Source organism: Scomber japonicus, chromosome 24, assembly GCF_027409825.1.
Source record: "Scomber japonicus isolate fScoJap1 chromosome 24, fScoJap1.pri, whole genome shotgun sequence".
In the NCBI taxonomy this organism is placed as follows: domain Eukaryota; kingdom Metazoa; phylum Chordata; class Actinopteri; order Scombriformes; family Scombridae; genus Scomber; species Scomber japonicus.
In genome coordinates, this window is record NC_070601.1 from 8320980 (window position 1) to 8332229 (window position 11250).

At 36.4% G+C, this 11250-nt stretch overlaps 1 protein-coding gene across 1 annotated transcript; it reads left to right on the plus strand.

Moving 5' to 3' along the window:
- The first annotated feature begins 455 nt into the window (after positions 1-455).
- On the plus strand, positions 456-10133 carry LOC128354033 (OX-2 membrane glycoprotein-like). Its single transcript, XM_053314277.1, has 9 exons — positions 456-582; positions 891-952; positions 1414-1482; positions 7120-7252; positions 7665-7754; positions 8026-8115; positions 8281-8532; positions 8713-9045; positions 10039-10133. Exons 1-9 carry the CDS (start codon positions 456-458, stop codon positions 10131-10133), a joined length of 1251 nt encoding a protein of 416 aa, XP_053170252.1.
- The last annotated feature ends 1117 nt before the right edge of the window (positions 10134-11250 follow it).

Sequence of the window (11250 nt, forward strand, 5' to 3'; positions counted from 1 at the left end):
CCATATCAAATAAGAGTGTCAGTTTCTCCCTTTCAGTTCAGTAAACTCTTCACTGACAGCAGCACTCAAACTGTTGCTCAGACCTCTTGACCAACATGGGTGTTTGGCAACTGTGGTTCGTTCTGCTTCTGCTGCTACCTGCATATAACAACAGCCAAGGTACTGTACAGGAACTAGTTTCTATTATTCATCATCCATTGTTTTCTAATCATCTTTGGTTTAAAGACAACAACTAAATATTTCATACTGACTTTTATGACTGTTTGTTTGCAGTGACTGATGTGAAAACCACTGGGAGAAAACCATATGTTGCTAAAATATGCAACAATGAAAACAATACTCTTACACTTATAACATGTAAGATCAACACAGAGAGGATCAGAGGACCAGAGTGTAACCTGACGTATCACATTGAACACGGCTTTAATCATGGATGTGACTCCAGGTTCAGACTCATGAAAGAGAATCAGGCTTTCTTTCTTCACCTGACCAGTTTAACACCAGAGGATAGTGGGAACTACAGCTGTGAGTATGTATATGCTGGACATACAAAGACTCTTCATCTTAACATCACTGTGGAAGGTAAACACAAGTTATATATTTTAACTCATACTTTGGCTACATTTATGGTGATTATTATTTATTGCATTGTATTGTTAACATGCTAACAACATGCAGTGATTATAACAGAAATATTGTACTTGAAACAGCATTAGTGCTCACACTAACAGCCTACATTGTTTTTGGGCTTGGCGGTGGTAATTTATTAGCTTTTGTTTTGCAGATTTCAACAATCAAATGTTATAGAAGCATCTTATCTTTTGTTTTGTTTTGCAGTTAGAGAAAATTCCAGTGCCATTTATCTGACAACAAGTTTTTTGTTATTTTAGAGGATGAGGAGGCCCACGAGTCCCAAACAACAGTAATTGCCAGTTCTGTTATAGGTGTGACTGTATTCCTTATTATAACAGGAGTTATCCTAAAATTTATCCACAGAAGAAAAAATAACAGGTGAGAGACTTTAATAGTCATATTTCTTATTTCTAATACATTCTTATATCATTTAAAAAGTACTTTTCTTTCAAAAATATAACCCGTCATGCATTTTTATCTCATTTTAAGTGACTTTGAATTCACCACAGTCACATAACAAGATCTTAACTGCCATGTTCATATGACACAATGAGGGAAGACGTGTTGTTTCGTTTCCTGTCTTGTTTAATAAATTCAGAGTGCATCAAGGTCAACATTTTTTTCTAATGCTGCTCTTTTGTCTGTTCAACCAACAGAAGACAGCAAGAGCCGCTGAGCAGTCCTACAAACATGGTACAGTACAGAAAAGTCTTTTATTTCATCTGCTTCATGACTACTGCTCATTTAACTTCATTCAGTTTTTTAAATGTTTATCTGCAGGAGCTTGAAGACATTGAGCCGTACAGCACCTTCACACAAAGACAGTGTGGCCTTTATTCAACTATCAAAGTACAATGCCCTAACACCAACAATTCAAATACGATTACATGAAATGAGACAAATTGAAGGACTTTTTTTTTATCAGAGCTGCAATGAAACTAAACTGTATCTGTTTCCATGTTTTAATGTTGAGTAATAACTGAAATACCTCAAGATGTCCACATGGTAGCACTATTTTTGCTTTATTATATATACACATTCATAATTTTTTATTAACACAGTAAGAACAATATACTGACTATCAAGTGTAATTGTCAAAATCTGCAAAGTATATCTGTTAAATAAATATGAAAAACATTATTCTTGTCCTTTTTATTTTTAGTTTTCCAACTGGATAAAATAGTTCAATCATTTCAGAAGGGGTTTAAATTTCCACTAAAACAGCCTCTCAATAGAAACATATCCTAATTAGACTTAATTGGCAACTTTTGATATTGAGGCTTTAATTTGCTACACACTTCTATGTGTGGCTGTGTGTTATTAATTCTAATAATACATATCTGTAATACTCTTAAACACATTGTGAGTCATAATCTGAGGTTGCTTTGGGGACTGTTTTTGTTTTGATCTTTTTAACATTATGTACTGTACAAACTCTTGATTAATCACCTTTAAATAGCTTATTTCCATTGAAATATTTTTTCTCAGGTTTTAGTAATAGGGCAACACTTTTATATATTTGAATGAATTGTAGTTTACATACTGTATATTAATTCAGCAACAACATGCAGTGTTGTGACTCTAGTGAAAAACTCCACATGACCAGTAGATAACGCTCCAGTGTGTGTTAATGAAATGCTGTCGTCTACCTGTAGCTGCACTTTGAGCAAATCAGCACAGAGACGCCATCTGCTGTTCATTTTAGAGAATTACACTTTGAGCTTTAGTGACGTAACAGGAAACTTTCAGCTTTCTGAATGGAACAGTCCTCTATTTCACTGCTGATTTGTTCCTCTCTGATAAGATAAGACAGACTTTATTTGGCATTCAGATTATACATTGTGTACAGTGCACACCATAACAAGATTCCGTCACAATGGAATACTGCAACAAGTGCTGAATATAAAAATAATAAAACAGGGGAAATAAAATAAATACAAACAGGGGAAATTTAAAAAGAATGTACGAAAATACGAAAATATATTGCACATTTTCATGAATATATTGCACAGCAGCATATAAAGTTGTACAGTCATGGAAACGTGTGTGTGTGTGTGTGTGTGTGCGTGTGTATATAAGTGTTGTTTTTAAGTTGTAGTTTTAAAAAAGGGTGAAACAAACACCAGAAATTGTTGATGAAATTGATGAATTTTCCTGAACGTAATATGTAAGAAGAACTGTCTGGTATTCTGCTAATATGCTACATCTGTATACCTGGCCATTTTTACCTGGCTGGTCACGTCCTCCCTTTCGCTTAACTGTCACTTTCCAAATAAGGAAAACGCCACAACAAACCACAACTACAGTTCATTCAGTTGTCACCCGGACACACACACAGGTAAAGTTATTTTAGCTTTCTATTAATAGTAAAAATTGCAAATTACAGCTAAGCCCAGTCGTGAGCGTCCAGACTGGTGGAAGACGGGGTGAATCCCATCTGTTAAGGTAGGAGCTGTTGCCCACGCTATCTTTGTCTTCGTGTTTATTAAAAGTAACAAGTTTCTTTATGATATGAGTCCAGCAGGTGGCACTAAAACCTATTTGGCAGTTATGACCATAGCTGAGGTGGAATGAAACCTATCAGTATCTACTCTACTAAAGGCCATCTCATGATGCTTTTAATATACCTTTGCTTTATTATAGAGTAGTTTGATACTGTTTTGCCTACAGCTTGTTCCACCCTTTATCCTTTTTTCTTCTTTTTTTTTTGCCAAATTCTACTGCTATTTTGTCATTTCTGGTTTAGCATATTTTTAATTTATTTGTGGCCTATCTTTGTGTTCCGTGTCAAACCCACTGTGCACCCTCCATCTTTTTAAATGTAATGTGTCTGTGCACCATCATTCAGGCTGCATAGCAAAGTCAACTCATGACATAGGTCACATATGCCACATGCTTAGGGAGGAGACACCAAATGAATTACATTACTACATGTATGCTTGCTAATATGTAGCTTTTGGAAATCGACACTTGCATGGCTTTTCATCTAGTTAGATTTTCAAAGCATTACTGGTCTGTCAGCTTCTCAGCCTGATAGTCACCCAATTTAATGTGCAATGCCACCAAATACTCATTGAATGGCATCTTAACCAGTCAATTGTGTCAGAGTTGATTGATCTGACTCTGATTAGCTGTTCTGAAACTGAAAACTCTTTCTCTATCTCAGGGTTAATCAGGCTCAGAGTTTATTGAACCTGCTGTAAGAGCCCTTTATCAACTTGTTTGCCTTTGCTGGGTTCCTTGGGGTTTTTTTTATCTGATACACTTACAGCAGATAGCAGTTATCTGTTATCTGTTTCTGCTCTTAAATGCAGGAGGGTTAATGCAACCAAGTGTGCAAGCCAGGGAGGCCATGGCGTCTGCTGTCACGTAACAGTACCCAAGGTTTGGTTAGGTTACCTAATTGGGTGACTGATATTTTACCAAGATGCAATAAACTTTGTAAATATTTGTAAGCAATAACTGGAGCAGCAAAAGTAAACATCTGGACATTGTAATGGGTTGGTGATGATTTTTAAAATAATGATCTGACACTAATGACTGAAATGGTAAAGAAACCTATATAATTAAGAGGGTAAATTATTTTATACACTCCCGTTTTATGGTTTAACCTCTGTTCTTTCAGTTTTACTCTACAAATACGCAGACAGGCTATACTTATTTTGTTGTTGTTGTTGTTGCTGTTGTTGTTTTCTCTCTGGTCTTCCCCTGCTAAATGTGCTATTCTTCTCTATTTCTAGAAGAAGAACTAGGTCTGGAAAACCCCTACTTTAGTGAATAATGTATTCTTCTGTTCTACACTTCTAAGCAATACTGTCTCCAAATGATTTACACATCCTGAATCTCCTTTTGGCTTGGAAAGGGCAATAATCTGGGGCAGACCAGTGGCAGAGCTCCAGCATGTCTGATTATGTGTCCATTCTCTCAGCATGATTGAGTGAAAGAAGTCTGCTTTCTTTAAATAAAGTTGCAAAGTCAGTGCTTCTCCACGTGACAAGGTCAGCATTTCTCAAACACAGTCACGCATTTTAAAGCATGATCATGTGTTTTTCTTGGTTCAAGCTGACTATGACTATGCAGTATTAAAGGCCAATCTCAATACAGGCAAACTAAACTGATAACAATTCAGTATTCTGTGCCCAGCTTGAGAGCTATATTTTGGGCTAAAAAAATCCAAATATGTGTGTTCCTTTTTCCTCTTTGCAGCAATGCTGATATTAGCCGTTATTCAGATTTTAAAAATTACTCTGCATGAAATTTCATTATCTGACAAACCTGACCCACACAGAAAACAAAGAATTGGACCCTGTCTTAGTTTTTCTTTGCATGAAGTTGCAAATGATGACTGAAGAAGCCGTGGCTTTTTTTTTTTATGCAAATCACTCAGAGATGCTCAAAACAATCTAAAGTTGATTTTGAAACTGTTACTGTCAACAGCTGGTTGCACAGAGATATGTTTAAAAGTAAAGGAAGTGGCGCCTGTGACCAAAATAGCAGATACGTTCTGGTCTTATCTGTAAATTAAAGGTCTGGTATATGATAATAGCACACAACCACAAGCATCTGGCTTCAGTTTTAGCGTCGCATTCTGGTTTAAAATTACATGTTTTAGCTGCCAGGTAGGACAGGTACTTCCCAGATGTAATTTATCACTTGGAATGGATTTTTTGTAATTTCAAAATTGGTTATACTGCTGCAGAAGACTTTGCACTTTGAAACATATAATCTGTACCTATAAAGTACAGTCAGACTTGGAAATACTTTAAGTTGTCTAATCTTGATGATTCATTAGATTTATGAGGTCATAATGAGTTAAGAGAATATTGAAAATGATACTGATTGCTTGAGGACAGGTCATTGTACATTTCATTAGGAAATAAGGTTTGTCTCAAAGTATTCCCATCAGAAGTACAATCATCATCATTTTTCTGCTCTGAAGTAACTCTTCCAGGAAGTAGGTTAGGTTATTTCCTATTAAGAAATTTAAGAGAAATTATGCAGCAACTCTCCTCCCCCATACTGTTTGATAAACATGAGAGACTCACTTTCAGATTAGTAGTTGTATCTGGGACAACAAACTCACTCACGTGGTTTAGAGGCCACCCAAGGAAGCATCTTGGGTTCAAATCTGATCTGGTGCTTCTGTTAGCATGTGACCTCTCTGTCTTGTTGTATATCAAGTTAAAAATGCAGGAAAGAAAACTGCATAATTGCACAAGATTCCAGTCACATTGTACTGAATGTTTGTTAGATTTCCTGAGGATATAAATCACAGGATGCTTTTTGACCTCTGGAAAGTTTGGTAACTACAGACTGCACTGTGATTAATATATGACTTGTTACACTGTCATGACTGGAATGTAACTATGATAAAATTATTTGAACAGAAGGGAAGGCAGCTTTATTTATATAGTGCATTTCATACCAAGGGGCAACTCAATGTGCTTCCAATTCTTACTGTTGAACATTATTCAACAGTAAGAATTGGAAGCATGAAAACATATAAATATATAATAAATATATAATAAAAAAAGAACAAAAAAACAACAACTACCCAATAATGAAAATGCAAAGGTTCATATCAAGCAGAAATTGTGTCACATTTATTGTAGTAATCATCCTATACTAAAATATGGTTCCATTGCAGTATAAAATAAAATTTGTGTTATATTATGACTCAGTGACACTAAGTATGGGGAAGCTTTACAGCATGATTGATGTTTCTTACAGGTTATCACACCTAAGTATTGCAGTACTTCTAAGGAGAGTGTGGACTTTCCTACTATTGACTTCACTTAGAGTTGTCTGTCATGAGCTTTCTTGTAAGATGGGAACACCTAAATATTAAGTGTTACACATGTGTTTACTATCATGAAAATCTGATTCAAACGTGGACTCCCCAAGGGAACCGTGCTGTTAAAACCTCAAACTGCGAAATACGCAAATGCTCCGTAGGGACACTTCCTCTTTCTGGGATTTTTATGACCACTTGAGATTACTGGAGTTGTCAACATTACAGTAAGTATACAGTTTGCTGATCATTACAGTAGTGTTAGAGGTAGAAATATGAGTAATTAGAGATTAGAAGTGTGAATAAATATCAGTTTCAGAGTGTCAAATGAGGAAGAAATAAGCCCAGGCTTGTTTTTTGTTTCTTTATAGTGTTGCAGAAAGTGAATAATAAACTTTTATATGAGTATATTATCATGTTTAATATTCAATACCTTTTAACCTGATGGTCTAGCTTCATTATTGTGGTCCATAGTTTGTTTTTACATCTTCTAAAATAGTTTCTATCCAAGTGGACAAAAAAAATATATATTTTTAAAAAGACCAACATGATACATTTGGCTAAAATCAGTCATGGTAGAAATATTCAAATCAGCACAAGGTGCAATACCAAAGATTAAAAATACTTAATTACAAGTAAAGGCCCTGCATTCAAAGTTTTATGTGTTTGAGTAAGGGGTTTTGGCTGTGGCTCAGGAGGTAAAGCAGATCGTCCTCTATTCGGGAGATGGTGGTTCGATTCTCGGCTCCTCCAGTCCTCATATTGACATGTCCTTTGGCAAAGATATTGAACCCCAAATTGCTCCCAATAGCTGGGTGATGGTGACTTGTAGTGTAAATGCACTTTGAGTAACTGGCAGACTTGAAAGATGCTATAAGGGCAATCTGCTTACCATGTAAGTATGGAAGTCTTAGCAACTGTGCAAATGTGCTTAAAATATCTCAAGTATTAATTACACAGAATTACATTTGTGTTGTTGTAGTAGTATTGATATAATATGTAACACGTTCTTTTATTGTCAAAGTGGAGTTAATGGTAATTACTTAAGTAACAATCTACAGTTTAATGTAATCCATCAAATTTTAAAATAAATACATTTTGTCTGTAAAATCTTAATCTTAAAATAAAATGTGCAGAGTAATATTTCACAAGTGACTGCCAGTAAATCAGCACATTTGTGTCAGCACCTACACAGCAAAGTCCCCACTCATAGTTTCTCTTTCTCTTTGGTGCTTAAAAGGCTGCACTGCTGCTGAACTGTCAGTGTTGTTTGTACATCAGTGGAGGAAGATGTTGAAGTTCCTGATACTTACCAGTTTGCTGTTGGAAGGTGAGTGACACTGGAGATGGATGAGAGACAAAGCTCCTTTTCATTTTAGTAGCTTTATTAGTCTTTTTTGTAGTGATGTAGCTTATATTGTATTTTGTAAATCCTAATTGTTTTCTTTTTTAAATATTTCTTCCTCATTTAACTGAAAGTTAAAGCCTATTTATGTATTACAAATATATATATAGACGTATAACAAATGGATATTTATATGTAGCATGACAAATGGATATTTTACCTTAAGCCTGCTCTTAGAAACACTTTCTGTTTTCAGCCTGTACATCGCAGATTACTGGATATGGAAACAGAACAGCTGATTACGGCGGTGATGCACATTACCACTGCACACTGCAGAACCCAACAGGTGATCATATTCTCCTTCTCTTATCGTCTGCAGCCTGGTTTATAATGTTTCATTTGTGTAATATCTCTCTCCTTGTGTCAGAATACAAGATATGTTTTATATAACTTGAGATGTTTTCCCTCTGTAAATACTGACTGGAGGATTGCCATTTGGGATTACCCACAGGTGTGCTCCAGGTCACATGGCAGAGGTTGTTCAAGGATAAGTCCATAGAGAATTTGGCAACCTACAGCGGGCGGTTTGGAGAGCAAGTGAACGATCCTTACCAGCAAAAGTTGATGTTCACAAAGGCGTCTCTCAACTCAACATCTATCGTTTTCAGGAATTTAACATGGGAAGATGAAAGCTGTTATATTTGCTCGTTTAATGTGTATCCGGATGGTTCCCAAAGAAGACAGATTTGCCTCACAGTGCAAGGTAAATTACAGGGAAACCATACATGTCGATGGAAAGAGATTTGTTTTAATTATGAGGAAAGGTTTCTGTGATTGATTCTGTGAATTCTAACCACAAGCACCCAAATGATCAAAAAATCTTTTGTAAGGATAGCTGGAAGAATGGCTGAGGTTCTCAAAAATGTTTCAATTCTCTATCAAGGAATATCCAAGGTGGAAACTGGCGTGCAAGTTCCCAGCCGAGAACAAGAGGACAAAGATGTGATAGCTGTGTTTAGCTGCTCAGCAACAGGTAAACCAGCGCCCACCATTCAGTGGCAGGTTTCACCTCCTGCGATCGGCTCAGAAGAAGCAGAGACTATCACCATAACGAACAGTGACCACACTTTTACCAGCAGCAGCAACATCACACTGAAAGTATCTGCCAACTGGAGGGGAAATGTCAATTGCCTGGTGAATAAAGGAAGGAGGGGACAGAGGCAGGAGTTGATTCGTTTTCCTTTACGTGAAGGAAATATAGAGGACACAAAGGAGGGTATGCATATCAATCATTTTGTATAGACTGTTTTACTTTAACAATAACTGCTGTATTTTTAACTGGTATTAACAATATCAATCAATCAATCAATCAATCTTTATTTGTATAGTGCCAAATCACAACAGAGTTATCTCAAGGAACTTCACACATAGAGCAGGTTCTAAACCGAACTCTTCAGGTCTTAACTTTAAAGAGACCCAACATTCCCACATGAGCAGCAGTTGCAAGAAAAGACTCCCTTTTAACAGGAAGAAACCTCAGGCAGAACCAGACTCAGAGTGGGCGGCCATCTGCCTCGACCGGTTGAATAGATATTCAGTGAACTGCCCAATGACAGAAGGGGCTACTAGACTTTTCTAATGACCAGTGTCGGATTCATTAGAGAGTGACTTACCTAAGAAGTTGTGGAAAATTCCCGTCTTCCCTGTCATTGACTGGAGGTGATGTCACTGTATAGTGTGACATCAAACAGAAACAGGTTTATATTGGGATGCCTGGAAGGTGTATGAATCCCAGATGACTCATTACTGTGGTGGCTGACTCAACCAGAAACCCAAGAAAAATCCTGAAATTTAAGTCATATTATTCGAAAGAAAGAGCCAATTTGAGACATGATGCAATATATAACAGTCAATAGTCTGTTCTGTATTTCAGAGTGCAAATTGTAAATGTTCAGAACAGGTTATTACTGTTCTTCATGGCCAGTCAGCTGTGCAGTGCCTCAGTTTCAGTTTCATTTGTTGCTAAGTTTCATGTTCCAGAGAAACGTCACAGCCCAGTGAGTTGTTGCGACTGATGTTTAGCTCTCCGGGAGGTCATATGACAGATCTATACTCAGATAAAGTTGGGGAAGTTGTGTCAACAGTTACAATTCAGAATGCTACCATAAACTTTTCCCGCCTTCCTCTTTTCGGGGAATGTCATTTGATGCATTACTGCACTGAAACAGACTAACCCTGTGTCTTTTTTCCTTTTCTTTTCTTTCTCCAGGTGGAGGATGGGCTTCATTCTGGATTGCATTTGCGATTATTGTTGTAGTGGTGTCCTGCGTTATTGTTACTGTTGTGATCAAGAGAAAAAAGTGAGGTTTTGCATGATAAAAATCTATCCAGTTGCACAATATCATATCTTTTATGTGTAATTGGCTTTCCACTGTAAAATAAACTGTACTTTTCTTTCTTCTTTGCAGGTCAATGCTTGACAGAAGACCTGAAATCATTTAAAGAACTTTAATTAAGAAGCCCCTTTTCACCATCTTGAAATATCACTTTTCAAGCATGCAAGCATTACAAAAATGAGCATTTCTTTGCTTCTAAACTTGAGGGATGTAACAGTCAGTTAAGCTAAAAGCTGCAATCCAAGACGCATGCATTGTGTTTGAAAACCTACCTGTCCTATTTGCATTTCTTTTAGATTGCAATATTAAGCACTTTATCTTTCTTATGCAACTTCAAGCAGCTACATTTAGAATGTAATCAGTCTTTCTGTAGGAGTATTATATTATGTTATATTAACTGTCAGTAAACAAGATAGTGTGACCGTTGATTGTAGAACAGTGCAATCCAATATATCAAACAAGTCGAACAGATTATGAGTATAAACAGCTGGTAAAGATGTTTCCTTTTTGTCATAGCGAGCGATCATGTGAATAGACAGGAAAATAGATGACTTTCACTTGACCAGTGGAGCAAGAAACTGAGGGGGTGAGTCAGAGAACAATTGTGACAGATATGTACGTCAGGGAGTGCTTAACATTTGAACTGACAAATGTTTCAATGTGAGTACAGGAAACAGGAAGCAGGAAAAAGAATTCGGGGAAAGTTGAGAGCAAAGTAAGTTGAAGCCATGAGGTTATGTTTCGATGGAACTTCATGGCACTGAGCCCTAGACTGATCTAAGAGTACTGTGGCGCCATCTAGTGTGCATATTGGAAAAGAACAGAGATTACAATGGCACTTATGAGGACTGAACTGAATGCTTTACTAAGGCATATAATTCAAATTTCTGTTAGATTGGGATACATTCCTTCTTAATTTGTATACTGTTGAAATGTGAAGTTATTAAAAAGATATTAATATTCATCTATTGTGTGTTGTAAAGTTTGAATTAGAGATAATATATTATGTCATGGACATTTGTATTTGTATATGTATTTTGTTCTTTTTGTGATTTTGCACTTTAATGTTTGTGTATTCTTATAAA

What these genes read in the sequence shown, in the direction of transcription:
- LOC128354033 (XM_053314277.1), top strand. Translation starts at nt 456, where the DNA reads ATGAAAGAGAATCAGGCTTTCTTTCTTCACCTGACCAGTTTAACACCA. An exon ending in TAGCTGGGTGATGGTGACTT is followed by an intron (nt 7,253 to 7,664) that starts GTAGTGTAAATG and finishes GGTGCTTAAAAG; the next exon opens with GCTGCACTGCTGCTGAACTG. An exon ending in TACCAGTTTGCTGTTGGAAG is followed by an intron (nt 7,755 to 8,025) that starts GTGAGTGACACT and finishes TTCTGTTTTCAG; the next exon opens with CCTGTACATCGCAGATTACT.